Below are 23,886 nucleotides of genomic sequence, written 5' to 3'. Positions count from 1 at the left end.
AACAGCCACTAAGTAGTATCTTCTTTAGTAATAGATGAATTGAGACTTGCTGAATTTATTATATTCAAGAAACATTTTATTTTGAGTTTTTCACTAGAGTACGTTATGAATTTCAATCAAGTATAGGCCGATTCCATCACATATCTGAATTTATTGAATTGAGAAGAGAAAAAAAAGGTGGCTGCGTATTGAAGGAATCGCGATTGGTATGAGGGATTGGGGATATTGAATCGGGAAGTGATGGTAGCGTACCAAAAGGGTTATATCGGTATTTATAAAGGGGATTGCGACGTGTGGGACGCGGATGAATGGAGTGCTAAATTGAGTAAAGTGAAAATAAAATAAAATTATTGCTTGCCAAAAAGGCATTAGCTCAAATCTTTGGTTTTGATGGTCGAATCATGATGGCACGTGGCACATGAAATGAGAGTGGTAAGTCGAATGAAAATGGAAGGTGAGCTGATTGGAGACAAATGTTGTTGCATGTCAAAAGGCACTACGACGATATAATTTTTACCTTGTAACAATAAAAATATTCAATGAGTGCATTGGGGAGCAGGATATCGGATAACGGAACACATGTCACGTAATGTGTTGGAGAGTTCTAGCTGACATTACCAGTGATTTTGAACAGGAAAACTCCAATTGGCTTAATACACTCATTTTGAGGTATGCACGAAAATCAGTTATGCACAATTTAAGTTTTGTTTGGCAGCAAATTTGATTTTTGAAGTTATAGAAACTGTCGCTCCCCACTGGTTTAAAATAGAGTTACATAATTATATATCACTGACGGATAACTTATGAAAATAGCTCAAGTGATAGTAGCAATTATAGTCATAGCCATAAGAAAAAGCATGGGATTTGGGGCCAGAATCTATATTATACATTTACTCTTTTTCAAGTAAACGTCTGTATTTGAAGTATTCTGATATTCTTCTTTGTAAAAACATCCGCTTAATGAAATACCTCACATGTCTACCAACAAATACATACGTAGTTGGAGTGGTCATTTATTTTTCTGAATCTAGCGATTTGAAGGGAAAATTATTGTTTTTTCACATAGTACCTTTGTAACAAATGATAATTGGATATCTGCAGCATATTTATGAATAAACCAAAATAGACTGAATTCCTATATCTCTATAGGTAAAATTCTATAATTCAACATATAGCCTTGCCTTCGAATACAATAACGTATTTTTAGGACGTTCTCTTCTCTTCTGAAGGTTTTTTCATGTCTATTGATTTCCTGATGACGCTAACTTGATTGGTGTATGCGCGTCAAGTGTCATAGTTCTGATGTTTGCTAGTAGTACTCGTCTTTAAACGTATCACATGTGATGATTGTCATGTTTGTAGAACATCTATTACCTCATTTTAATTTATTTTTTTTATGAAAGTGAACATCTGAATTTGAAAGATATTCAACAAATATCATCGAATATTACTGGAGTTTTTTACCAACACCAAACCATTATTTTAACACCTCGACACGTATTGCGATCACCAAGTGATCACCAAGATAAAACTGATCTTCCTCTTGAATATAATTGCTTGGTGATCGAAACACTTATCGAGGTGTTGAAATAATGGTATGGTGTTGGGAAAAAAATCCAGTAATATTCATTACTACACCAAAGGCCCCAAACAGTGAATCAAAAGTAAATATCATAGAATCAATTTTGGATGAGGTAAATAGACGAAAAATCCCCCAATCACGCTTCCCCAACCCAGTACACCTAGGAGTCTATCGTGTGACAATTAATATGCATCGCTGAGTACTAAAACATCGGCAGAAGAATTGAATTATATATTTCTTTCAATCCCAATAAATAAAAAACGTATATGACAGTGCATTTTTATACTAATCAAAACCTTCAAGTTCATATGGTTGCTACTATTGAATTTATTTAACATTTGTTCAACACCTTCAAATATAATTTTTTATCAATTTCCGTCACGTTTGAGATTTCCATTGGGCTATACTATTATTAAAGCTAGATATCATATATTTCGTGATCTATAAAGTAAATCGAATGAAATGAGTATCCACATCAGCCTATTGCACCTCTTATAACGAAAATAGGTTATAAAATCCCATTAGTTCCGGATAATGATTAATAATATTTCTGAATATCTAGATAATTCCAATGATACCACTTTGAGCAAAATCGGATTACCATTTTTTTGTTTTACAGTTGGCATTTGCTTATTTGACAAACGACAAATTGATATTCGTCTGCAAAGATTAAGTTCTTCAACTCTCTACCTTAGTTTCAATACGACCCGACTATTATTAACGAGCAACAATCTTTGTTTTATCTCTTTTCTCAAATCATCATTCTTCTTATATTCAACTTATCATACATCGCGATCCTACTATTATTAACGAAGTTACGAATTAGTGTTTTTTGGCATGCAACAATCTTTGTAGGTACCGTCTCTTTTTTCAATTCAGCATCCTCTTCCCTTTCATTTGACGTACCATATGTCATTATTTTCCAAATTATTTACGAAGATACAAATTATTTCCTTTATTGCCTTTTTGACATACAACAATTTTCGTTATTTCTTATACCAATAAATTCAGCATCTTTCCCTTCATTTGACGCATCATATGTCACAATTCCACTATTATTAATGGGGATACTAGGGGATACTATGCAGTGCCTTTTAGGCAGGTAACAATCTTTCTTTTTTCTTTAATCGACTCACCTCACGTCCCCTTTCGGGCTATTATCAATTTTTTTCCACTTTAGCATCTGCTCCCCTTTCAGTTGATGTGCTGCAAGCCACGTTCCTGTTATTATCAACGGATATACGACGTAGTGCCTTTTTGACACGCTGAGATATTTGTTTTTTCCTAATTCATTATTCCACCTCCTACACAAATGGTAGATGCTGGTCCCACCCGGCATCGCCCGGTGAGATACCATTGCAACGACATAGACAGCGTGAAGTTGCTTTCGGGCTAACGTTTCGTTGCTGTGCCGCTATTTTCGGTTTCGAAGGTGGGAATATAAGAAAAAATTGCATGATGGCGCTCCGAGGGTCAAAATACTCCGGAGGTAAAACAGCTCCCCAATCGGATCTTCGGGTGGGGGCTGGTTCTACGGTATCATCCAATTTCGAAACAATAATATCACAGAAGATCACAAAATTCATATGTTGCCTTTATCGACATCCAAGCGATACACAATATAGGGCACTTTTCTCTTCACTTGCAAACACCATTGACTTTCTGCAAATCAATCATCCCAGTGCCGAAATTTCCATATTCGGTGACTTCAATGTTCACAATATCGAATGGCTTAAATTTTCAAATATCAACGACGAACAAGGTCGCGAAGCTGACACTTTTGCAATAAGCAGCGGACTTACTCAGAATAAAAATGAGCCAACCAGGATTCCTGACCGCAATGGAGAATATGCTAGTCTCCTAGTTCTATACCTAACAACCAATCCAGAGGTTTACACAGTCACCGTAAGGTATCCATTGGGATCTTCTGACCACAAACTCATTTCAGTGTTGGGCAAATTACCGATAAATGTTGGCGAACAAAGTTTGGTTTTACAGATCTGCTAAGTGGGAGGATCGTCAAGACCATTTCCGAAATTTTCCCTGGCTAGATGTTTGCTTCAGCTGTAATCCATCGACTTGTGCTTCTGAAGTCGCGGAAGTTATTCTATCCTCCATTCGTGCATATATTCCTTCAGTGTAACGAACTTCTAACGGCAAACCTTGGTTCAACAAAAATTGTGAGCAAGCTGTCTGTAGCCTCCAAAAATCTCGCCTACCGGCAGTGGCGCAAAAATCCCCGAACTAGGTTTGTAAATGCTCGAAGCAGCTGCAAATTCAGAATAAATGAAAGCAAAGAACTTCACAATCAGAGAATTAGGGATAAACTGCTTGCCAATCTCAACGGGTCTAGATCCTTCTGGTCGTTAGCTACAAGCTGTTAATCAAAACTTTACAAAACCCACAATTCCACCGCTAACACGAACGGATGATTCAATTGCAACAACAGTCATAGAAAAAGCAAATCTACTAGGTGAACAATTTGTTTCCTCCCACTCCACAGTCGATTTTCTGGAAAAGGCACTACCCATTATTTTCACACTAGAATCCACAATGGCGGAAATTACTTGTCGATGACGTCTAGTCAGGCGAATTTTGAAACAGCTCAATATCAACAAGGCGTCTAATCCTGATGAAGTCCCCTCATCGTACTTAAAAAGTGCGCAACAGAAGCTAAAACAACAAAAAACACAAACATTCAGACCTTTCCTCTGATGAATTCAATGACTTTTTCTGGGTTCAGAAGGGAATTTCAAAAAATACCAGCGTAAAACTTTTGAGTGTTTTGTGCAAGTAACGTTTGGATGATCTTGGGATTGCTATCGACCCACTAACGTTAATTGTCTCGATATCCCACTCAAAAGGAAAGTACACTAGTCCGGAAAACACACATTATTTATAATTTTGCAAAATTGCATGCGACGATTTTATCTCCTTTGTTTATTTCTTACACTAACCGAATCTTATATGGGAGAACTCACGCCACTTACGTTCTTGTTTTATTACTTTATTAGGTATCGGATTCTCAATTTGATTCTTCTTATTCTGGATATATCCAGTTTTCTAAAATTTTCTCAGAAAGATAGCTACCAGAACGCAGTTGGTTAAAGAGTTCGTCAACCCAATTTCCATATTCATTATTCCTGAGTTTAATAATTACCTCTTCCCGGCATAAGTTATGCCTTTTCGGCATACACGTACTCGCTGTTCGTCAAAAACTGTAAATTGTTACTAACATTTAGATCAATGCGATAGATTTTCATTTGATATCGATTTAACTTTTCAATTCTTCGGAAAAACTCCATACATATTGATTTTCAAAAACGAAGGAATGGACCGAGAATCGAAAACTTTTTTCAATGAGGTATCACTCGATTCCCTTTCCTATTAACAAAAAGGCGAAACTGGCCCTGCTCCATCACAAAAACTTCTCATAACCATAACAAAACATTCTAATATATATATATATATATTTTTCGTTATAGGAAGAAGCTGCTCATCTATTAATGTTCGAATCATCTCAACAAGAACCTAATAAGAAAGTAAATCTTAATGAATATATATCCAGAGCCGCTGATAATAGGACCATATTCTTTTTAGCAGCTCCTAGGTAGAAATATCTTGTGAACGAAACGAATTTGTATAATTGTAAATGTATTTCAATTTTCAGTCGCACTCTGGCAGAATCATCTCCATATTATGAATCTCTCAAAACTAAAAATCAGGAAGTGCTCTTCTGTTATGAGCCATACGACGAGTTAGTTTTAACACAGTTGAGGCAGTTCAAAGGTTATAAGTTGGTGTCCGTTGAAAGTGATATGAGAGATGACAAGACGGCTAATGATCTTACGAATTTGGGTATGTATTGCTTGTGTGATTTCTTCTAAAATTGATGTTGGTAAATAGAAAGGTTTCTTCTTGATTATTTCCAAAGAATGTTATTTTTATCAAATGCGGTTTCAATTTTTTAATAGTCATTATCAATCTATCACAGAGAAGGTGTTTGGTTCCTTCCTTCTTTTATGGTTGTGATTTTTTCAAGCCCTGCTCATTCAATGTATAAGTCATCATCAGCAAGTGGAAACATCAGCCAGAAGCTTTCGACATTCCGCAACGACAATTAAATATTTCAGCAGTAACTTTCACAGAAAACATATCTTGCTCAAAGTTATCTGTCGGGATTGTTAGATCATCTACTAAGCAAGAACATATGATAATATGGTAGAATATATAATGCTTCAAACTACAACAAATTTTTATGAGTTATGTCTGAAAAGGTCTGACAGACTTGAAACGATGAAACGACTCACTCAATTATTTCAAAGTTATATTTTTTGCATGAACAACCAGAATGCTGGTTAATAATACACGACTTTTAGGTAAAACTGGGTCACAGATCCTTTGAAGCACAACTACTATTGCAATATTTCCAAAAAGCTGTGAGGAAGTATTCTCCCCAAAGAATTACATAAAAAGCTTTTTTATAATTAATGACCAGAACATATGAAAAGCTTAATAGTGGTAAGTTTATTTTGGCAGAGCTCTATGATTTATGGATGGATTAAAGTATTGCTTGGATCGAATCTTATTTAAATGATCAAATCTATGAGGCACAAGTGCACCCACAAAAATTAATATCAGCTATGGACTACTTCAGAGATCTCTACTAGAAGTAATTCTCTTCCTTCCGTATATGTTAACGATTTCAAAAAAAGTGAATATCGCATTATTTGCAGTTGCTTGATTCTAAAACAGACATATATCATGACTGTCCGATGCGTGCTTCCGGATTTTAATCTTAACAATACCTCGTTTGAAGAAAAAAACAACAAACTTCGCAGGTCTATGTATTGATAACAACGCAAAGTTTTATGATCACATATCTGGGATGAATACAATCAGAGATCTTGCTATTTTCCTAAAGCCAAATATGAACCCTGAGAATGAGTCTTTGAAGGCTCTACTTTAGAGACACTCAGAGATAGGAGAGCTCAAACGAAAAGGCCATGCGGAATGCCAAATTGAATTTACAAAAAATTGAGCAACAATATCCAATAGCAGAGGAATCAATAAACAGAAGACCGATATGTATGTGAACTTGTATGCGAACCCAATTTTAGGCTGGCCCAGAAAAGCAATTGAATCATAGACTTGAATAAAGACGTAATAATTCACACACCAATAAGTAACATTAGTGTGAGTCGGGGTAAAGCTGGACATAGTTTTATGAGTAAAACCTTGAAAGCAGGGACATTTTATAGAGGAATTAAAGCTTTCAAGCAAATACTCTACGAATTGGGTAGAGGCATTAGAAGACATTCTGGTCCTATTTTGGTGACGGGTGATTTTATGCCAGTTCTACCAAATAATGGAAAAGTGCAAAGAATAGCCATAGAGGCGAAGTATTTGAAGACTGGATTCTTGAAGTAGAACTCATAATAATGAACTTGGGAAACACACAAAACTTAGAGAGAAATACAATATCTGTTATTGATCTTACCTCTGTGAATACGTATATGGCAAAGAAAGTAAACGGTTGGCACATGAGCTGCAAAAAATGGCGTTCTACAGAATGAACCGTGCGAATGCTAACAGAGCATTGGAAAAGATCAACATGTGGATGCCGAAGAATGAACTTGATCTTGTCCCAGTAAAACTAAAGCTGTTTTACTGATGGAAATGAAGAAATATACACTTTCAGATTTTAAAAAGCCCCAGTAACACCAATTTCAACCTTGTAATATTTTGGTGAACCACTGGATCATTTAGTCATCGTGTCAAAACAAATGGCCTACTGACTACTACACTTTCCATACTTGACGTCAATAAAAATCATTATATTATCTGATTTAATATTTCAAATATGTTGAAACTTTTTTAGGCAGTGAAAATCTGAACCTCTTATGTTTGATTGAAGTTTTCTGATTTCAACTTTTTTTCTGTTGCAGGGGAAGATAGTTTGAAACGCAGTGAAATCGATGAGCTGTCGAATTGGGTGAAAGATAAATTAAGTGGCAAGGCGGATTCTGTTCATGCTACTACGCGCTTAGAAAATCATCCATGTGTAGTGACAGTTGAAGAAATGGCAGCTGCAAGACATTTCATCAAAACACAGAGTCATAATTTACCTGAAGACAGAAGATACTCCATTTTGAGACCACAATTTGAGATCAACCCCAGGTAAATAATAGCTAGAGAATGCTTATTCTGTAGCTACTGGAAATTCATACAAGAAACCTTATTATTGAAGTAGTACAGGTTGTGCAGGAATTTGATTTTATTTTTAACAAAGAGAAATATTATTTGCAGAAATATATACAACATATAATATTACAATAATTACTGCGAAAAACGTCCAAAAAGTTTTTAAGAATACATAACGCCACTTAAATAAAAATATTGCATACAACATACAAACAAAACTAACACTGAAAAATTGAAAGTATAAAAAAACTGATTAATCCTTTTTTTTTCTCAAAAGAAAATCGGCGACTGTATTGGGTTTTTAATTCGGTTTTTAATTTATCTCTGAAAAATTTTATTGATGATTTTGGTAATGCCCTTTTTTTCTAATTTCATGCTATAGCTTATTTTGAGATTATAGGATAGTAATTGAATTATGTGATCTGAAATTCCAGTATTAATGACTTCACTTACTTGAGGTTATTCTTGTAATGAGTTTGGATTGTTAAGTGTGCATTGTAGGATGTTAGCAGATTCGAAAAAGCCTTGCTAGCTTTGCTGCTTGTAATTAGGTCGATATTAAAATCGTCTGATAAAAATTGGTATACTTATCTTCATCAAGCAAATCCAACAAAAAATCAAATTCATTTGAAAACTTTTCAACACCTCTCAAAGGTGACCTATATACCGGGTGTCCCACATTTTATGTGACAGGCAATATCTGGTTTGTTGAAGGAGATACACAATAATGTTTCATACAAAAGTTTTAGGACTTCATGAGAGCTATATTTTGATATAATTTTTAAATATACAGGGTGTTTGGTGTAGGTACTACAGACCAAAATTCCATTTTTTAAAATAGAACGCCCTGTATATCATTACATATTCAGATGCTACGTTAAATTCTGATATCATTTCATGTTTGGTTTTTGAAATTCGGTTACGGCGTTGTTGAGTTATTGCACTATTCCTTAAATATAAAGTTTCAAAAAAACTCATTTACTCGTACACAAATCCAGTCTATATCTTTTATTGAATTGAACTAGACTACTACTGAATACAAACCATTATTCTCACCTCTACAATACGATATCGATATCAGTTGAATATAATATTGAAATTCTTGAGAATGTGACTAACTTGAGGGTGAATTGCTTTATATTGCACAATTTCATCAAGTAGCTTATGCTTGTTGATGCCATAGTAACAAATGTTGTTGAATTGTATCTATTTGTCAGTTCGATTCAGTGATTCTTTGCAAAACAGTAACTGTGTTCTTTGTGCGAAAACTCCCAGTATGCCTTTCGCGTTTAGTCCAAGTGATTGCATTGATATGTTATTAATTTTTGGGGAATGTCAGAAAAACTGCCGTCAAGCACAACGTCTACACCAAGAACGTTTTCCAGACAGACCCATTCCGTCACGAATGACTTTTTCGAGAGTTGTAGAAAAATTGCGAACTGGGTCATTTCCTTCTACTATAAAGCATCGTCATCATACGAGATCTGTTAGAACTGAAGATTTAGAGATCAATGTGTTGGCTTATATTATTACTCATCCACATGTTTCTATCCGTACTCTTGCAGAAGAAGTCAGTGTGAGTAAATCTAATGTACAGAGAATTCTGAAAGAAAATAAATACCACCCATTCAAAATTCAGTTAGTACAAGGTTTGAAACCCACGGACTTTGAACGACTACTTGAATTCATTGCTTGTATTCAGGTAATATTACATAAAAGTCCTAACATATTCAGTCAAATTTTGTGGAGCGATGAATCGCGATTCCACAATAATGGAGTTGTGAATCGACATAATAGTCACTATTGGTCTCAAGAAAATCCCCACTGGGTCCGCGAAAGTAATTTTCAAACTACTTGGGGTATTAATGTATGGTGTGGATTGTTCAATGGCCGCATCATAGGACCTTACTTTTTCAATGAAAATCTCAATGGATTGCAATATTTACATTTTCTAGAAAATGATTGATCCAGTTGATGGAAGATATTCCCATAGCAGAATGACAAGGAATTTGGTGGCAACAAGATGGTGCTCCTCCTCACAATTCACAGGTTGTTACTGAATATCTGGATAGAACGTACCCAAATAGATGGATTGGTAATAAGGGTCCAATTCGGTGGCCGGCTCGTTCCCCAGATTTATCACCGCTTGATTTTTTCCTATTGGGTTATTTAAAAGATATTGTTTTCACTACTCCCCCTTTGAATGTGGATGATCTGAAAATGAAAATTCGACTAACGTGTAGTGATATTACGCCTGATATTATAAGAGCGACTTGTAAGAGAGAAGTGATTCGACGTTTCGAAGCCTGTATAATATCTAATGGGCATCACTTTGAACAATTTTTATGACTTATTTCTAGGTACCTACCATTCTTATGTAATGATTCATCAAGTTATATTATTTACATTGTTATTAATTAAAGATTTGTTTTCGAATACACCTCTTTCAATTTCGCAATTGTTTCATATTCAAAATGATTCCTGACTGAATTCCACAACTCAAAATTGAAACCATTACTTCGACACCCAAAATTTTGACTAATTTTTATGTGATCTGATGCAGAGAGAATAATTGTATGAGATATTTTTAAAAATAATAGTCGTTCTCAAGACTTTACATTTTAAGCAATAACTCAACAACGCCGTAACCGAATTTCAAAAACCAAACATGAAATGATATCAGAATTTAACGTAGCTTCTGAATATGTAATGATATACAGGGCGTTCTATTTTAAAAAATGGAATTTTGGTCTGTAGCACCAACACCAAACACCCTGTATATTTAAAAATTATATCAAAATATAGCTCTCATGAACTCCTAAAACTTTTGTATGAAACATTTTTGTGTATCTCCTTCAACAAACCAGATATTGCCTGTCACATAAAATGTGGGACACCCGGTATACAGATGATAATATACCTCATTCCACTCAAAACGCAGTCTACACTTGAACACGTTTCAAAACGTACTTTACTGCTAGGTTGGAGCACCACGTTCTAAATAGATAGCCAGACCACTGGACACTTTATACTTCGAATTATGGCATTTTTGAAAGAAAAAAACACAAGCGCTACAGGAAAATTTTTAAGGCGCTCTTAGAGTGGTGCCTGTACGAAAGTAGTGATTCAAATTGGATTTGAATCGCTGGAGATTAAATCCATTTGGAAAAACGTTCTCAGGAAGTTTATTTCCCACAAACGCAATTCTCCAAATGAAAGAGTTCTTAAACAGTGATGTTCGAGGTGTACTCAGTTGAACCTCAAAACGATGAGCAGCCACATTCCGTCGCGAATTTCTGATATGTTACGCTCTTGGTGGAATCGAATATGACAAGTTACTTGAACACTACCCATGAAAGTATCTATAAAAGAGAGACAAATCTCCAACCTTTCTTCGATGTTCTAGACCAGGGGTCTCCAAACTACGGCCCGCGGGCCAAATCCGGTCCGCGACAGCCAATGATTTACTGTCATCAATCTGGCCCGCGACAGCCAACAACAACAATTAGGTGTTGTTACTATTGCTGTGATAAGTTGAAGAAGAAAACACAGAATGATAATTACTCGGTTTTATTTACTTGCAAGGTAAAACTTAACGACAGAAATGATGACAAAGAAAAGAAAGTTTAAGCATATTAATAACTAACAAATAATTGAAATGAATCACGGTAAAACAAAAACACTAATGAGATTTATGTAATTGTGATTTTCAACCGACAATACTTTGTAGTTGTGGATCAATTTTACTTGTACCAATTATATAAAGAGATTTAAGATGCTCATCGGTTGATTGAGATCTGTAAACATTATTCGTGTACTTCATCTTGGAAAACGTTTTCTCACACAAGTAAGTAGTACCAAAAACAGAAAACAACCCACGAGCAAATTCATGCAAATTATCAAATTGTTCCAGTGGAAGACTCTTATAAAATTCCAACAAAGATGAATTTTGATATTTGTTCTTAAGCATATCACTGCACCGTAAATCAATAATTTCCATTTGGACTTCTGGAGCCAGGATTTCAATGTCAGAATCAAAAGGATTTTGAAAAAGCTTAATTTAATTCGCATTGACATCAAAATCTGAAAAACGAGTATCAAAATTTATCTTCAAAGCACTCAAAGTTTCGATTGCAAAATTGACGGGAAATTCAGTCTCTGTAGTGTGGCTGTAGTATTTCACATGTTTCAAAATGTGTGAAACATGTTTTACATAATTGCGATTGAAATAGTATTATTTTCTGCCTGAAGGATTTGATATTGGTGTATAAATCAGGGAGAAGCTGATTTTCTCCTTGCAATCTCAAATTCAGTTCGTTCATATGATTTGTCAAATCGACATAGAAGGCTAACTTCCACATCCATTCACTATTTTCTAAATCGGCAAAAGGGGCTGTTACTCATTTAAAAAAATTTCGATCTCTGCTCGAAGTTCAAAAAAGCGCTTAAGGACTTTTCCGCAACTAAGCCAGCATACGGCAGTATGATATGGTAAATCATTTTCTCCAATCTGTTGAATAAACTCGCGGAATTGTCAGTGATTCAGCCCAGTGGATCTGATGAAGTTAACAACTGATATAACTGGTTTTAGAATTTCAGACATATCCAAACATTTTCCGCACAAGGACTGTTGATGAATGATACAATGTAAGACTAATGGTTTTGAACCACCATCATTTTCTACAGCCTTTGACACAAGTGCAACCACTCCTTTATTTTTACCATACATATATTTGCCTCCATCAGTTGTTATAAATTTCAAATTTCTCCATCGAAGGTTCTTTTTACTAATGGCATTTTAAACTCCCTTAAAAATATCTGCCCCAGTTGTCGTGCCGTGAATACTATCAATATCAAGAAGTTCTTCATACACTTCATAGCTTTTATCTACTCCGCGAATAAAAATCAACACCTGAGCAGTATCTGACACATCCGTTGACTCATCCAATGCTAGAGAAAACCACTCATGATGTCCATTTTTGTCAGACAGTTGAGATGATATATTTTCTGCGGTGACTTGCACCCTCCGAGCCACGGTGTTTGCTGACAAACTGACACTTTTAAATAAATTTACCTTTTCGGGGCATATTTCTTCGGCTACTGCAATCAAGCATTATTTTATCATTTCTCCATCGGTGAATAGTTTGCCACGTTTTCCGATTTCAAGAGCCACAAGAAAGATGGCGCGAGTTGCAGACTCTTGTTCAGTATTCGCTTTGGTAAACAAAGATTGCTGCGATTTGAGTCCGCGTTTCAAATTTTTCCTTCTGCAAACTTCCTGTATACTTGGAGTAACTTTGAAGATCTTTCGATTCATAGTGTCGTTTAATGTTATAGTCTTTGAGAACAACTATGGTTTTATTACAAATTAAACATAGCGCCTTATTACTGGACTCAATCACAAAATACTGAAAGTTCCATTTTTCTTAAAACATTCTGCATTCACTGTCGATTTTTCGCTTCTTTTCCATACTAACAAATCACACATAAATACAATAAGTCAAATCAAAATACTTTTATTGACGGGTGTTACTTTATTTCACAATAGACAGTTTCGCTTCCTTCGCCTTTCCTTCGCCTTTCCTACGCAGACTAACTCGCAGTTGCACCGCTAGCCTTTTTATATGCAATTATTACTGCAATCTCGAGGTGATCGGAATACACTAGCTAGAACCAGAACTTTCTCGAACCAACGCGGTAATTCCAAATATTTAATTACGCTTAATGTCACCTAGCGGGTAGCTGAAAAAGATAGTACATAGTACCACTACTCGCCACTAGATATCGTTAAGTGTCACAATACACAATAATAATTGAAATGCAAAAAAAGCGTAAGTTTGCTTAGGTCACGCACTTTGCGACTATCCTAGTCTAGAAATATAGTTAAGGGCAGAAATTGACCCTTGGAACAAACTGAAAAAGTCATTATGGCCCGAAGGCTTCAAAGTATGGAGACCCCTGTTCTAGACTATCAAGGTTGCAAGTGATGTTCGCGTCTCCAATCAGGCGGATGGCTCTTTCTTGGATGGAGTCCAGCAGCTTCAGGGTATGTTTGGGGGCAGAGCTCCATACATAAGAACAATACTCCAAAGAAGGTCTGATCTGAGCTTTATAAAGCATCAAAAATCGCTGACGTGTGTACAGTTTTCTGGTTTGGAACAGTGTTCCAAGCTTTTGAGAAGCAGCCTTTGCGACATGATCGTGCAAAGACATATTGGTGTCCACTTTAACCCCAAGAAACTTATCGAAGCAGAAAGCGGAATTGTCTGACCTGACATTATTACATCCGGTTCGGAAACATTTATCTTTTTGGGAAAAAAACGATTCCTACGTTTTTGTGGCATTGAATTGAACCTGGTTACTTTCACCCCAATTCGAAATTACTTCTGGATCCTCATAAAGCTAGTCAACCTCCCACACAGCACTAGATATTCTTGGAATATTCCCTGTATATCATAAAACGAACGTATATATTCCAAATATTCATAGAATATTCTTGGAATATATTCATACCTTTAGAATATTCATAGAATATGCTTGAATGAATATGGCAGGATTATTCCCGAAAGAATGTGCATAGAATGTCTATAAATGGATTATTCTCCCTTGAATATTCTAAGAATATTGTCGATCGAATATACCATATGGTATATTCTTAGAATATGTCCCCACGGTATATTTTGGAATATTCTATACAATGGAATTTTGAATTATCTTATAATAACGTATTCAAATAATTCAATATTATTAAAAACAAAAATATTTGAAGATCTTAATCGAATGCATAACCTAATGTATATAACCCTGATAGTGTTAACCAGTTTTTGAACTCAACGCAAAGATTCTGGATGAATTGCTCCAACAGCAGTTGTTGGAAACGACAAAAAAATTTGAATGGGCCAATAAATGAACCAATTGCATCAATAAATTGGTTAATTCTCATCCTATTTGTCTTTTTGTATTTGAAATTATTTAATTACAAAGCGAAAAATCCTGGAAACAGAGAAATGGGGAAGTGAATAATTGGAGTAAACGTTTCTCATTGGTCAATTGAAGTGTAGCGCGCGACAGTCGAATAAGCTCTGTGAAAGCGGCTGTCCCTTAATGCATGGTACATTTGCGTTTGCGTTAAATTCGACATTTGATTCAACATGGCGGTTGACGTGGCAGGTTCGCGTGTGTAATGCATGATGTGTTGGTGTTATTATCAAAGTATAATTCTGTCACGTTCAGTGTACCATTTATAATTTGGGGTTGTCCAGTTTGCAGTACAGCGAATAGTTTGATTTTGGATCTTCAAACATGAGAGTTGCATCTATTCAGTCTTCAAGAAAAGTAAGTAAAATGCAATAGTATCGATAGTAAACTGAAAACGTAATGATTACTTTTCAATAGGACAATGCAAGTTGCTCTCCAAGTCATAAAATGTTGTAAATGTTCATGAGTAACCTATGCGAAAAATATCTATTTGATTTTTATTCCAGTTTTATTGTGCCACTTTCAAATAGTGATAATGAACGTTAATGTACATTTTGTTCCAGGTATTACTATTGAAACACTGGCTGATGCATTGTTGGACAAATATAAGGAAAACTATTCTGGTGAGCAAAGTTTGAATAACTTTAAGTAAGTGAAATTCATTGAAGAACCCATCATACCACTCATTTTAAATACTTCATTTGTGGGTTTATTTTTCTAAGTGAGAAACCTAACCTAACCTATTTCTTGATGTAATACACTTTTTCTTTTTCAATGAAATGATATATTTATTATTTTTTAATTAGTGCTGATGAATTCACAGAGTTGTTAATTTTAGTATATTTTTTAGTATACACTTGTTTGAGAGTAGGAACATTCTAATTTGAATACATTTCTAATATTTGTAATATGATAGTATTCAGGAATATTTTATTCAGTGAATAAATATTTTGAATTAGATTTTTTATTTTTAATATTGGTTGAAACGCCAAATATTTCAGTGTATATTGTTTTTAAAATATATTTGTTTATGAATATTATGTGTTTTATTACTTGTATGAATCTTGTATCAAAATGCAATATATACATGCCTAATAGCGGTTACTCGTCACATTCTTGGAATATTCCAAATATTCCTAGAATATTCATAAAATATATTTAAAGAATATTCTATGGTGTTTCTCTATTGTATATTCCTACAATAAACTAAGAATATCCTGAATATTTTATGAATATTCCTCGGGTTCTATTCCTGGAATATTCTTAATAGAATATACCTTAGATATTCTAAGAATATTATAAGATATTCCAAGAATATTCCCAAGGAATATTCTTAAAATATATCAAAGGTTCGCCAGGAGCACTTCCAGGGAATATTCTCCAGAAGATATATATATCCATGGCATATTCATAGCATAATACAATATCCTTAAATGTATATTCATGAAATATACCTGGAATATCTATTGCTATGTGGGCTCCTGCTGCCGGTGAAGATGTGTATCCACAGACGATTCCTTGGGATCCAAATGTAATGACGAGACAAGTGTGCTGTCGTCAGCAAAGCAATATATTGGATTCTCGTTTTTTTCCAATAGGTCGTTGATATATAATAAAAAGAGTGTTGAAGACAATATAGATCTCTGGGGAACATCAGCATTGATGTTGAAAGTATTCGAGAGATATCCATCGACAGCCACTTGCAGGAAACGTTCTTTCAGGAAGCTGAAGAGCCATACACAAAAATAATCCCACAAGCCATAGCATCGAAGTTTGACCAGCAAACCCTCTTAACTCTTCATGTTTCTCGATTGCGTTATTCCAAATATGGGTGACATGCGTTAGAAGGTCGCCTGTTGGTCTTTGTTTCCGAAAGCCATATTGATGATCGCTCAAGATGTTGAAGCCTTTCAGATATTTGAGGATATGGTCGTTTACGGCTATCTCCATGATTTTTGATATCACTGATAGCAAAGCGACTGGTCTATAGTTATTTGGAAGATTTTTCTTGCCCTTTTTGGGAATAGGCAAACACATTTTTCTTAAGACAGGTTGAAAAGTGTGCAAAATACTAGTGCGAGTTCATTTGTACACTTTTTAAGTGTGCAAATGACGGGCACTTTATCAAGACCAGACGTCTTGTTGATAGTGAGCTGGTTCAAAATTCGCCTGACTAGACGCTGTCGAAAAGTAATTTTCAGCATTGTGTATTCTAGTGTGGGAATAGTAGATGGTGCCTTTCCCAGAAAATCGACTGTAAAGTCGGACAGCAAGCCATGATGGTTAAACCTCTGAAGAAGCTAGCCACTCGCGCCAGCGAAACGTCAGGAAGAAATTCCAAAAATCCACGGCTTTCAAACTCGAAAAGAAAAGAAATTGTTCATCAACTAGTAAATTTGCTTTTTCTATGGCCGTTGTTGCAATTGAACCATCTGCTTGTGTTAGTGGTGGAATTGTGGATTTTGTAAAGTTCTGAGTAACATATTTAAATGTTAACCTAAGCTTGCAGCTGTCGTGAGTATTAACAAACCTAGTTCGGTTTTCGGCACTGGGATTTTTACGGCACGGCCGATAGGCAAGTTTTTTGGAGGCGACAGCTTGCTCACAATTTTTGTTGACCAAGGTTTGCCGTTAGAAGTTCGTTTTATTGAAAAAGGAATATATGCGTCCATGGATGAAAGAAAAACTTCTGTGACTTTAGAAGCACGAGTTGATGGATCTTTAGAGCTGAAACAAACATCTAGTCAGGGGAAATTTCTGAATCTTGAAGATCCTCTCATTCAGCTGATTTGTAATGCCAAACTTTGCACGGCTTAGATTGTTCCCCTAACATTTATCGGTAATTAACTCAACACTAAAATGAGTTTGTGGTCAGAAGATCCCAATGGAGACCTTACGGTGACTGTGTAAATTTCTGGATTGGTTGTTAGGTATAGATCCAGAAGACTAGCATATTCTCCATAACGGTCCATATCACAAAAGCGACCTTGTTCTTCGTTGATTTTTGAAAATTTGAGTGATCGATAAACGCAATATATGAATTTGGTGATCTTCTGTGATAATATTTTGAACCATATAACATCAAAGTTTCGGGATTTCAGCATTTCCTCTCGTTGACGGGAGATATAGCTTCTGATAAAAAGAGATATTCCAAAGTTACGTCTGAATTGGGAGTGGAAATCATAGCCGGGATATAGAAAATTGAAGGGGTTTATTGAAGCACTGACTTTGGTTTCTGTGATTGCAAGAATTTGAGGACTATTTGATTGCAGATGTTGGTGTACTGAGTTTATATTTGAGTTGAGTCCTCTAATGTTGCAGAAATCGATGTTGAAGTTGTTAGTGGGCCTCTTAGCAACTGCAGTTACGATGCTATTACCCTGTGGACTGATGTTAGGAAGACCCTGCTGACTGTCAGAAAAATTGGTTTTCGAATAACTTCTGTAGAATGATGCCCTTGAATCCGCTCCCATCTGGAGATCCGATTGGGGAACTATTTTACCTCCGGAGTATTTTGATCCTAGGAACGTTATCATGCATTTTTCTTATATTCCCACCTTTGAAACCAGAAACAGCGGCACAGCAATGAAACATTAGCCCGAAAGCAACTTCGCGCTGCCTAAGCCGGTGCGATGGTATCTCACCGGGCGACACATATAGTAAATCCAAACTATTTCCTAGTAATTGTACATTTTGATGAAATATGGTTTCATTTATTTGATGTTTTCCTCTCATAGTCTCCGTCCTGTCATTTATTTCTGAAAATGCTCCCCACTAGCTTCTAATAATCTATTAGGTACAGATTCAATGCTACTGGAGAACTGCTCTTTGAATAATATAAAATATAACAGTGCGTATTGCCGATAAACCTCCATAGGTTAGAAAATATCATGAGTTACAAATATTTCCTATTGGTTTTTTATTCTACCACCATAGGATCATTTCACTGGTATGGCCCACCACTAAAATTGTCACCATTTCATTATTTAGCTACAAAGAATCTTTTTTTGTTTACCCAATTGATTTGTTTACCTTCTTGCCAGCATCCCGAAAAAAAAACTTAACTTCTCCTCCCACCCTCCTTCTATCCCTCCTCCTTTTTGCCTTCAATGAGATCAGACAGATAGCAGTATGTGTATGACTAAAATTTAAGTAGGAATAAATCCTGATATGCAAAAAAGTTATATATAACAATAACTGATTGGTAAACCTCTAACTTCTAATAAAAAAAAATTACATAACATTCTCAATACTACTTGAAAAATAAGAATGTCGATTAAGCTACCAGTGATACAAATCTAGTGTGGTTAACAATTTTGGTTTTGAATTCACAAAGAATATTGGCCAGTTTAGTGCATTGTGTTCACCAAAACAAATGCAGTTTCTCATGTAATCTCTCAAAATAAGTAAGAGCAGTCATTGGAAGAATAGTCAGCTGTAATTTTTTCTTTAATTTTTTTCATATAGGGTATAGAGAATGTCACTTCATTAAGTGCTTGGCATTTCATATTTGTGATTCCTTTTACTTTTTTCAGGCATCCCATCATTAAAAAACTACACAAATTGACCAAATCGGATCCAGAATTGGCAGAACTTTTAGCAAAACAAGTGAGTGGAAAACATATAGTTCATACATATTTAAAAGTGAAATGTTTATTCAACTCAACTCATTCACAGTGATTCAACTCTGTTTAAATTGACTTACCTACTTGAAAATTGAGCTGATGAAAACTTCACCAATGCTCAAAAATTTATTATTATTGTTGGAATTGAAATTAGAATATTTGAAGAAATATTTTAGTCAAGCCATTTTTGAAAAATGTATTATGCATCTTGATGTTTAATATCTTTAATTTAATGTACTTTTTTTTTAGTGCAGTTATTTCACTATGATGCAAAAATGTTTCAATAGCCGATTTGTGTGCTTTAACAGTAAAAATAAAATTTGTGATAAGTGCTACCAAAATTGTTCAAAATAATTATAGGTTCATATCAAGTAATATAAACTTTCAATGAACGAACTGCTCGCTAAAAATTATGTCATAAACCAGCTGAAAAAATGCATATAACATTTTTTCCATCTAGGTACAGCATCTAGAAAAAATACATTTTTTGAATTGAATTGAGAAACTAGAAACTAGAAAATGAATGTATTTATTATTCCTTCTTTTCATAATCACCACATATTATGTAAATATATTAATAATATAGACCTTTTCAAAAGGATGAGTAAGTACAAAAACATAATCATGAAAATTATAATCCATCCATCTATCCATTATAATCAATATAATAATAATGATAATAATAATGATAATAATATACATCTTTCTTGAGTTCAATTACTACTACAATACATTAACATAATTCAACAATTGTCTGACAATAATTGCTCTTCCATACTTATTGGACTGAAAAATCGCGCATAATGAGAGAAATAAATAGAATAAACAGGTTACTCACTCAATTGGTCGAGATAAATATCTACCAAGCAATATAAATTTTTGAAATTTTCATATTTGATAATATTTAGGTGTTTACTTCTTCTGAAATATTTTCCGCGATCTTGTTAGATCAGATGAATATCGATTTGAAATAAATGTGTATTTCATTTTCAGTTATTTGCAAATTCTATGGTAGGAGCAGGACTTGTGGAAGATTCCAGATTTCTTCTCACTTCTATGAACGAATTGCTGGTTAAAGTGCTGGATAAGCACTGACAAGTGGACTTGCCAAACCTACATTTAATTGGTTGTTAATTTTGTACGTTGTTTCAATAAAGTAACTTGAATGATTCATTTTCCTCATTTATTCCAAATTAAAGCCAACATGTAGGCTTCTGAAGGATTTTATGATATTATTTTTTTGTAGAGCCAATATAATATTCTTAACCTATCAATTTTTTCTTGTCAATTCAAAGATATTATATGCGTAGTTCTCATTAAACTAGAAAATACAATTACTAAATGAATTTATATCAATTAACCTGTATTATTTTCATCTTCAATAATTCTATCCAGTCTTATAGTTTTAAACCTATGCATTAAACTTTTAAGGTTCTGGCAGGCCCCGCTCGATAAGGATTCCAGGAAATACACCGCGTTGGCGCAGTGTATGAGTTCAAAGTTTTCAGCTTTGAGTTAAAGAACAGGCCTGTCGTATTCCAAAAACTAATGTTTGAAGTCCTGATAGGCTTTGTAGATAAATTCTGCAAAGTCTACTTCTATAGTATACTCACATACCAAAGACGAACCTGTCACCATCTGCAGTTGATTCTGGAATGACTCGGACTCCATCACCATTTAAATGTAAATTTGGGTCCTCGACTTCGAACTACTTGAGTAGGGTGGTCTCTGAGGACGGGAACAAACCCCATGAAAAACAGGTGTTGAACGTAAAAAATATTCCAGTCCCGACAAATATCAAGCAGGTGCGTGCCTTTCTCGGCACTCCCAGATATCTTCGAGTATATATTCCGAAGTTCGCAGAAATAGTCGAACCCCTAACAGGCATGATCGACAAGAAAATGAGGTTCCAGTGGAACCAGGAAGCACAGTAAAGCTTCCAGCCTACCAAAAAAATAGTCTTCTAACCCTAGCTAGCGCAACCAGATCCTGTCCTCCTGTACGACTTGCAGCCGGATGCTAGCCACATAGACATCGTCTTGTTCTAAGTGGAACCGTAGACCGGTGCACGTAGGGTCATCCTAAACAGCAGCGCGAAAATGATAGGTATCTTCGAAACGCAAATATCACTTTAATGAGAAGGAGAGTGTCGTACTGGTCTGGAGGATCCGTAAGTAAAAGCACGTATCTGCAGGACGGTCACTTTGCATTTTTCGCCGATAGTTCAGCCCTTACACGGCTGAATCGGATGAATGATAAGGCTAAGTTGACCCGTTGGTCGTTGCTACTACAGGAATATGATTTCGAAGTGGAGCACATTCCGGGAAGAAAGAAACAACTTCCAGACTTTTTGCCATGCAACCTCGCAGAAGGGGAAGCTGAAATAGATATAGAAACTGACGTAGAACGGATGTTTTTCTCATATGAGGAGTCCCGGGGATAGGAAGATGTCGAGGACGAAGTACTTTGTGTATTAGCAGACGAATTATGCAAAATGCTCAACGTCTGTGATATAGTATGTCTGACTGCAGATGACTCCAATGTGTGGAACCAAATGCACTCGAGAAAATCGTTATGCTTAAAAAAATCAGTGACAGCGTGAAGCGTTTCCGGATTAAGAGAAACCGGGCGCATCCAGAACCCTCAGAATATGAGCAAAAAATCCTACACGATTCTATAATGGCAATCATCAGTGGTATGCGGCTTGACAGCGAATATGGAAGTTATATCTCGAAATCTCAGTAACGACTGATGTAAAAAGCAGACTGTTGTTCATATGAATCCTCCCCATTAGCAAAATTTTATGACATCCTTCGTCTTATAGACAAACACCAAATATTAATATGAGGCAGCATTTCTGAATTTTTTAATTTTTGTTTTTATATTGTGTCATAATAACATTATACATGTCTCATATAGAACTTAGTAATATAACATAATTAGGAATAAGATAATTTTTGCTAAACGTGAACTGGATGAATACTCAGGCAAGTTCCTTGATGAAACTTTTTTTGAGTACCTATACTCAGTAATTTAGATATAGGAGTTCTATGACAATCCTAAAAACCCGTGTAAATTGGAGCAGGTTCATTCTGGCGATTTTACGACCTACGATCGGAAACTTGTGGAACACCTGCCAGTAAATCAACTATGAGAGTTCTGTGACAGGAAGTGGCTTATCAGTATTTGTGCATGTGTATGGCTGGAGAATCGGTTTAGCAGCGGCGTTATCGCTGTTTGAGAGATAACGAGTCGAGCGCGTTTGGAATGATTGAATAAGAATAATAAGTGGGTATAAAGGGTGTTGTTTCAAAACATATCAATCAATTGGTATATATGGTGTGTGCAGCGTTAAAAAAACATGGCTGCTTTCGTTGAAGAAAAAAAAATGGCCACCATTCAGGTATGCAGGGTGTTGTTTCAAAACACATCAACCAAATGGTATATTGTGTGCAGCGTTAAAAAAAACATGGCTGCCTGCGTTAAAGAAAAGTTAAAGAAAAAAACATGGCTGCTAACTATAAAAATAATGGTATAATAATAATTATGAATGAAAAATTAGCGTTGTCAAATATTAGGTGGGGGTAGGGGACGCCAAAGAAAACAAGTGGCGTTAGGAGATGGGTAACATTATTGTTTGAAAATATGTTAATGTCATTGAGCAGATGGAATAATCAGTAATAAAATGTCACGTTTTAACGTGCGATCCCTCAAAGTTCACAGGGTGTCTCAAAAAACATCATTTATGAAAGGAGCATGGCTTCAATGTGTACAGGGTGAATCAAAATACGTCATTCGAAAAAAAATAACATTTTAAGGTGCGATACCTGAATCTGTACAAGGTGTTTCAAAATATATCATTTGAGAAAAAAAACATGGCGTCAATGTGTATAGGGTGGCTCAAAATGCATTATTGAAGAAAAAAACATAACCTCAATGTGTACAAAGTGTGGCAAAAATAAATTATTTGAGAAAAATATGACAGTTCAACGGGGTCCTAACGTTTTAACGTGCGATCCACCAATGTGTACAGGGTGTATCAAAATACATCATTTAAGAAGAAAAACATGTCATCAATGTGTACAAGGTGTGGCAAAATACATAATTCAAGAAAAAACATGACCGTTCAATGGGACCCTAATGTTTCAACGTGCGATCCATAAATGTAAACAGGGTGTCATTCAAGAAAAAAACATGATCGCGCGTGTGTCATGTTATTGAGAAATATATATGCATATACATACGAGGTGTATAAATTTTTTTATTGTTATTAGAAAAAGCATGAATATTTTCAGTTATTTAGTGAATTGTGTTATCATCATTGACGAGGAGATACATCAGCATTATTTATCATTGATGATGGTGACCAATATATAAATCAACGAAGATTCGGATCTTTACGATTCATTGAAAAAAACACTTCCTGTTTGAAAAAATTGATTCAGAAGAAAACTAATTATGAATTCGGGTTGCCCATATCGAGGAGAGTCCCAATCT

At 35.2% G+C, this 23,886-nt stretch overlaps 1 protein-coding gene and 1 long non-coding RNA gene across 2 annotated transcripts in view; both read left to right on the top strand.

Annotated features, from left to right (window-relative positions):
* The window catches only part of LOC111510019 (TNF receptor associated protein 1), a 55,098-nt gene extending 34,536 nt beyond the window's left edge, over window positions 1-20,562 (top strand). The window contains exons 9-13 of the mRNA XM_074182519.1: window positions 5,068-5,192; window positions 5,253-5,440; window positions 7,531-7,762; window positions 19,300-19,372; window positions 20,383-20,562. Of these exons, the coding sequence (XP_074038620.1) occupies window positions 5,068-5,192; window positions 5,253-5,440; window positions 7,531-7,762; window positions 19,300-19,372; window positions 20,383-20,484 (720 nt within the window). The 3' untranslated portion in view covers window positions 20,485-20,562. The remainder of the gene's footprint in view (window positions 1-5,067; window positions 5,193-5,252; window positions 5,441-7,530; window positions 7,763-19,299; window positions 19,373-20,382) is intronic.
* Window positions 14,206-15,801, top strand: LOC141485591 (uncharacterized). The gene is made up of 2 exons (XR_012467300.1): window positions 14,206-15,121; window positions 15,328-15,801. It is a non-coding gene; the product is annotated as an uncharacterized lncRNA (long non-coding RNA).
* Window positions 20,563-23,886: the final 3,324 nt, after the last annotated feature.

Source organism: Leptinotarsa decemlineata, unplaced genomic scaffold (genome assembly GCF_025532065.1).
Source record: "Leptinotarsa decemlineata unplaced genomic scaffold, Ldec_3_MD MMD2_tig00026328_RagTag_RagTag, whole genome shotgun sequence".
Taxonomy (NCBI): Eukaryota; Metazoa; Arthropoda; class Insecta; order Coleoptera; family Chrysomelidae; genus Leptinotarsa; species Leptinotarsa decemlineata.
Note: the sequence above shows the minus strand (reverse complement) of the source record. Positions and strands in the feature narration are given on the sequence as shown.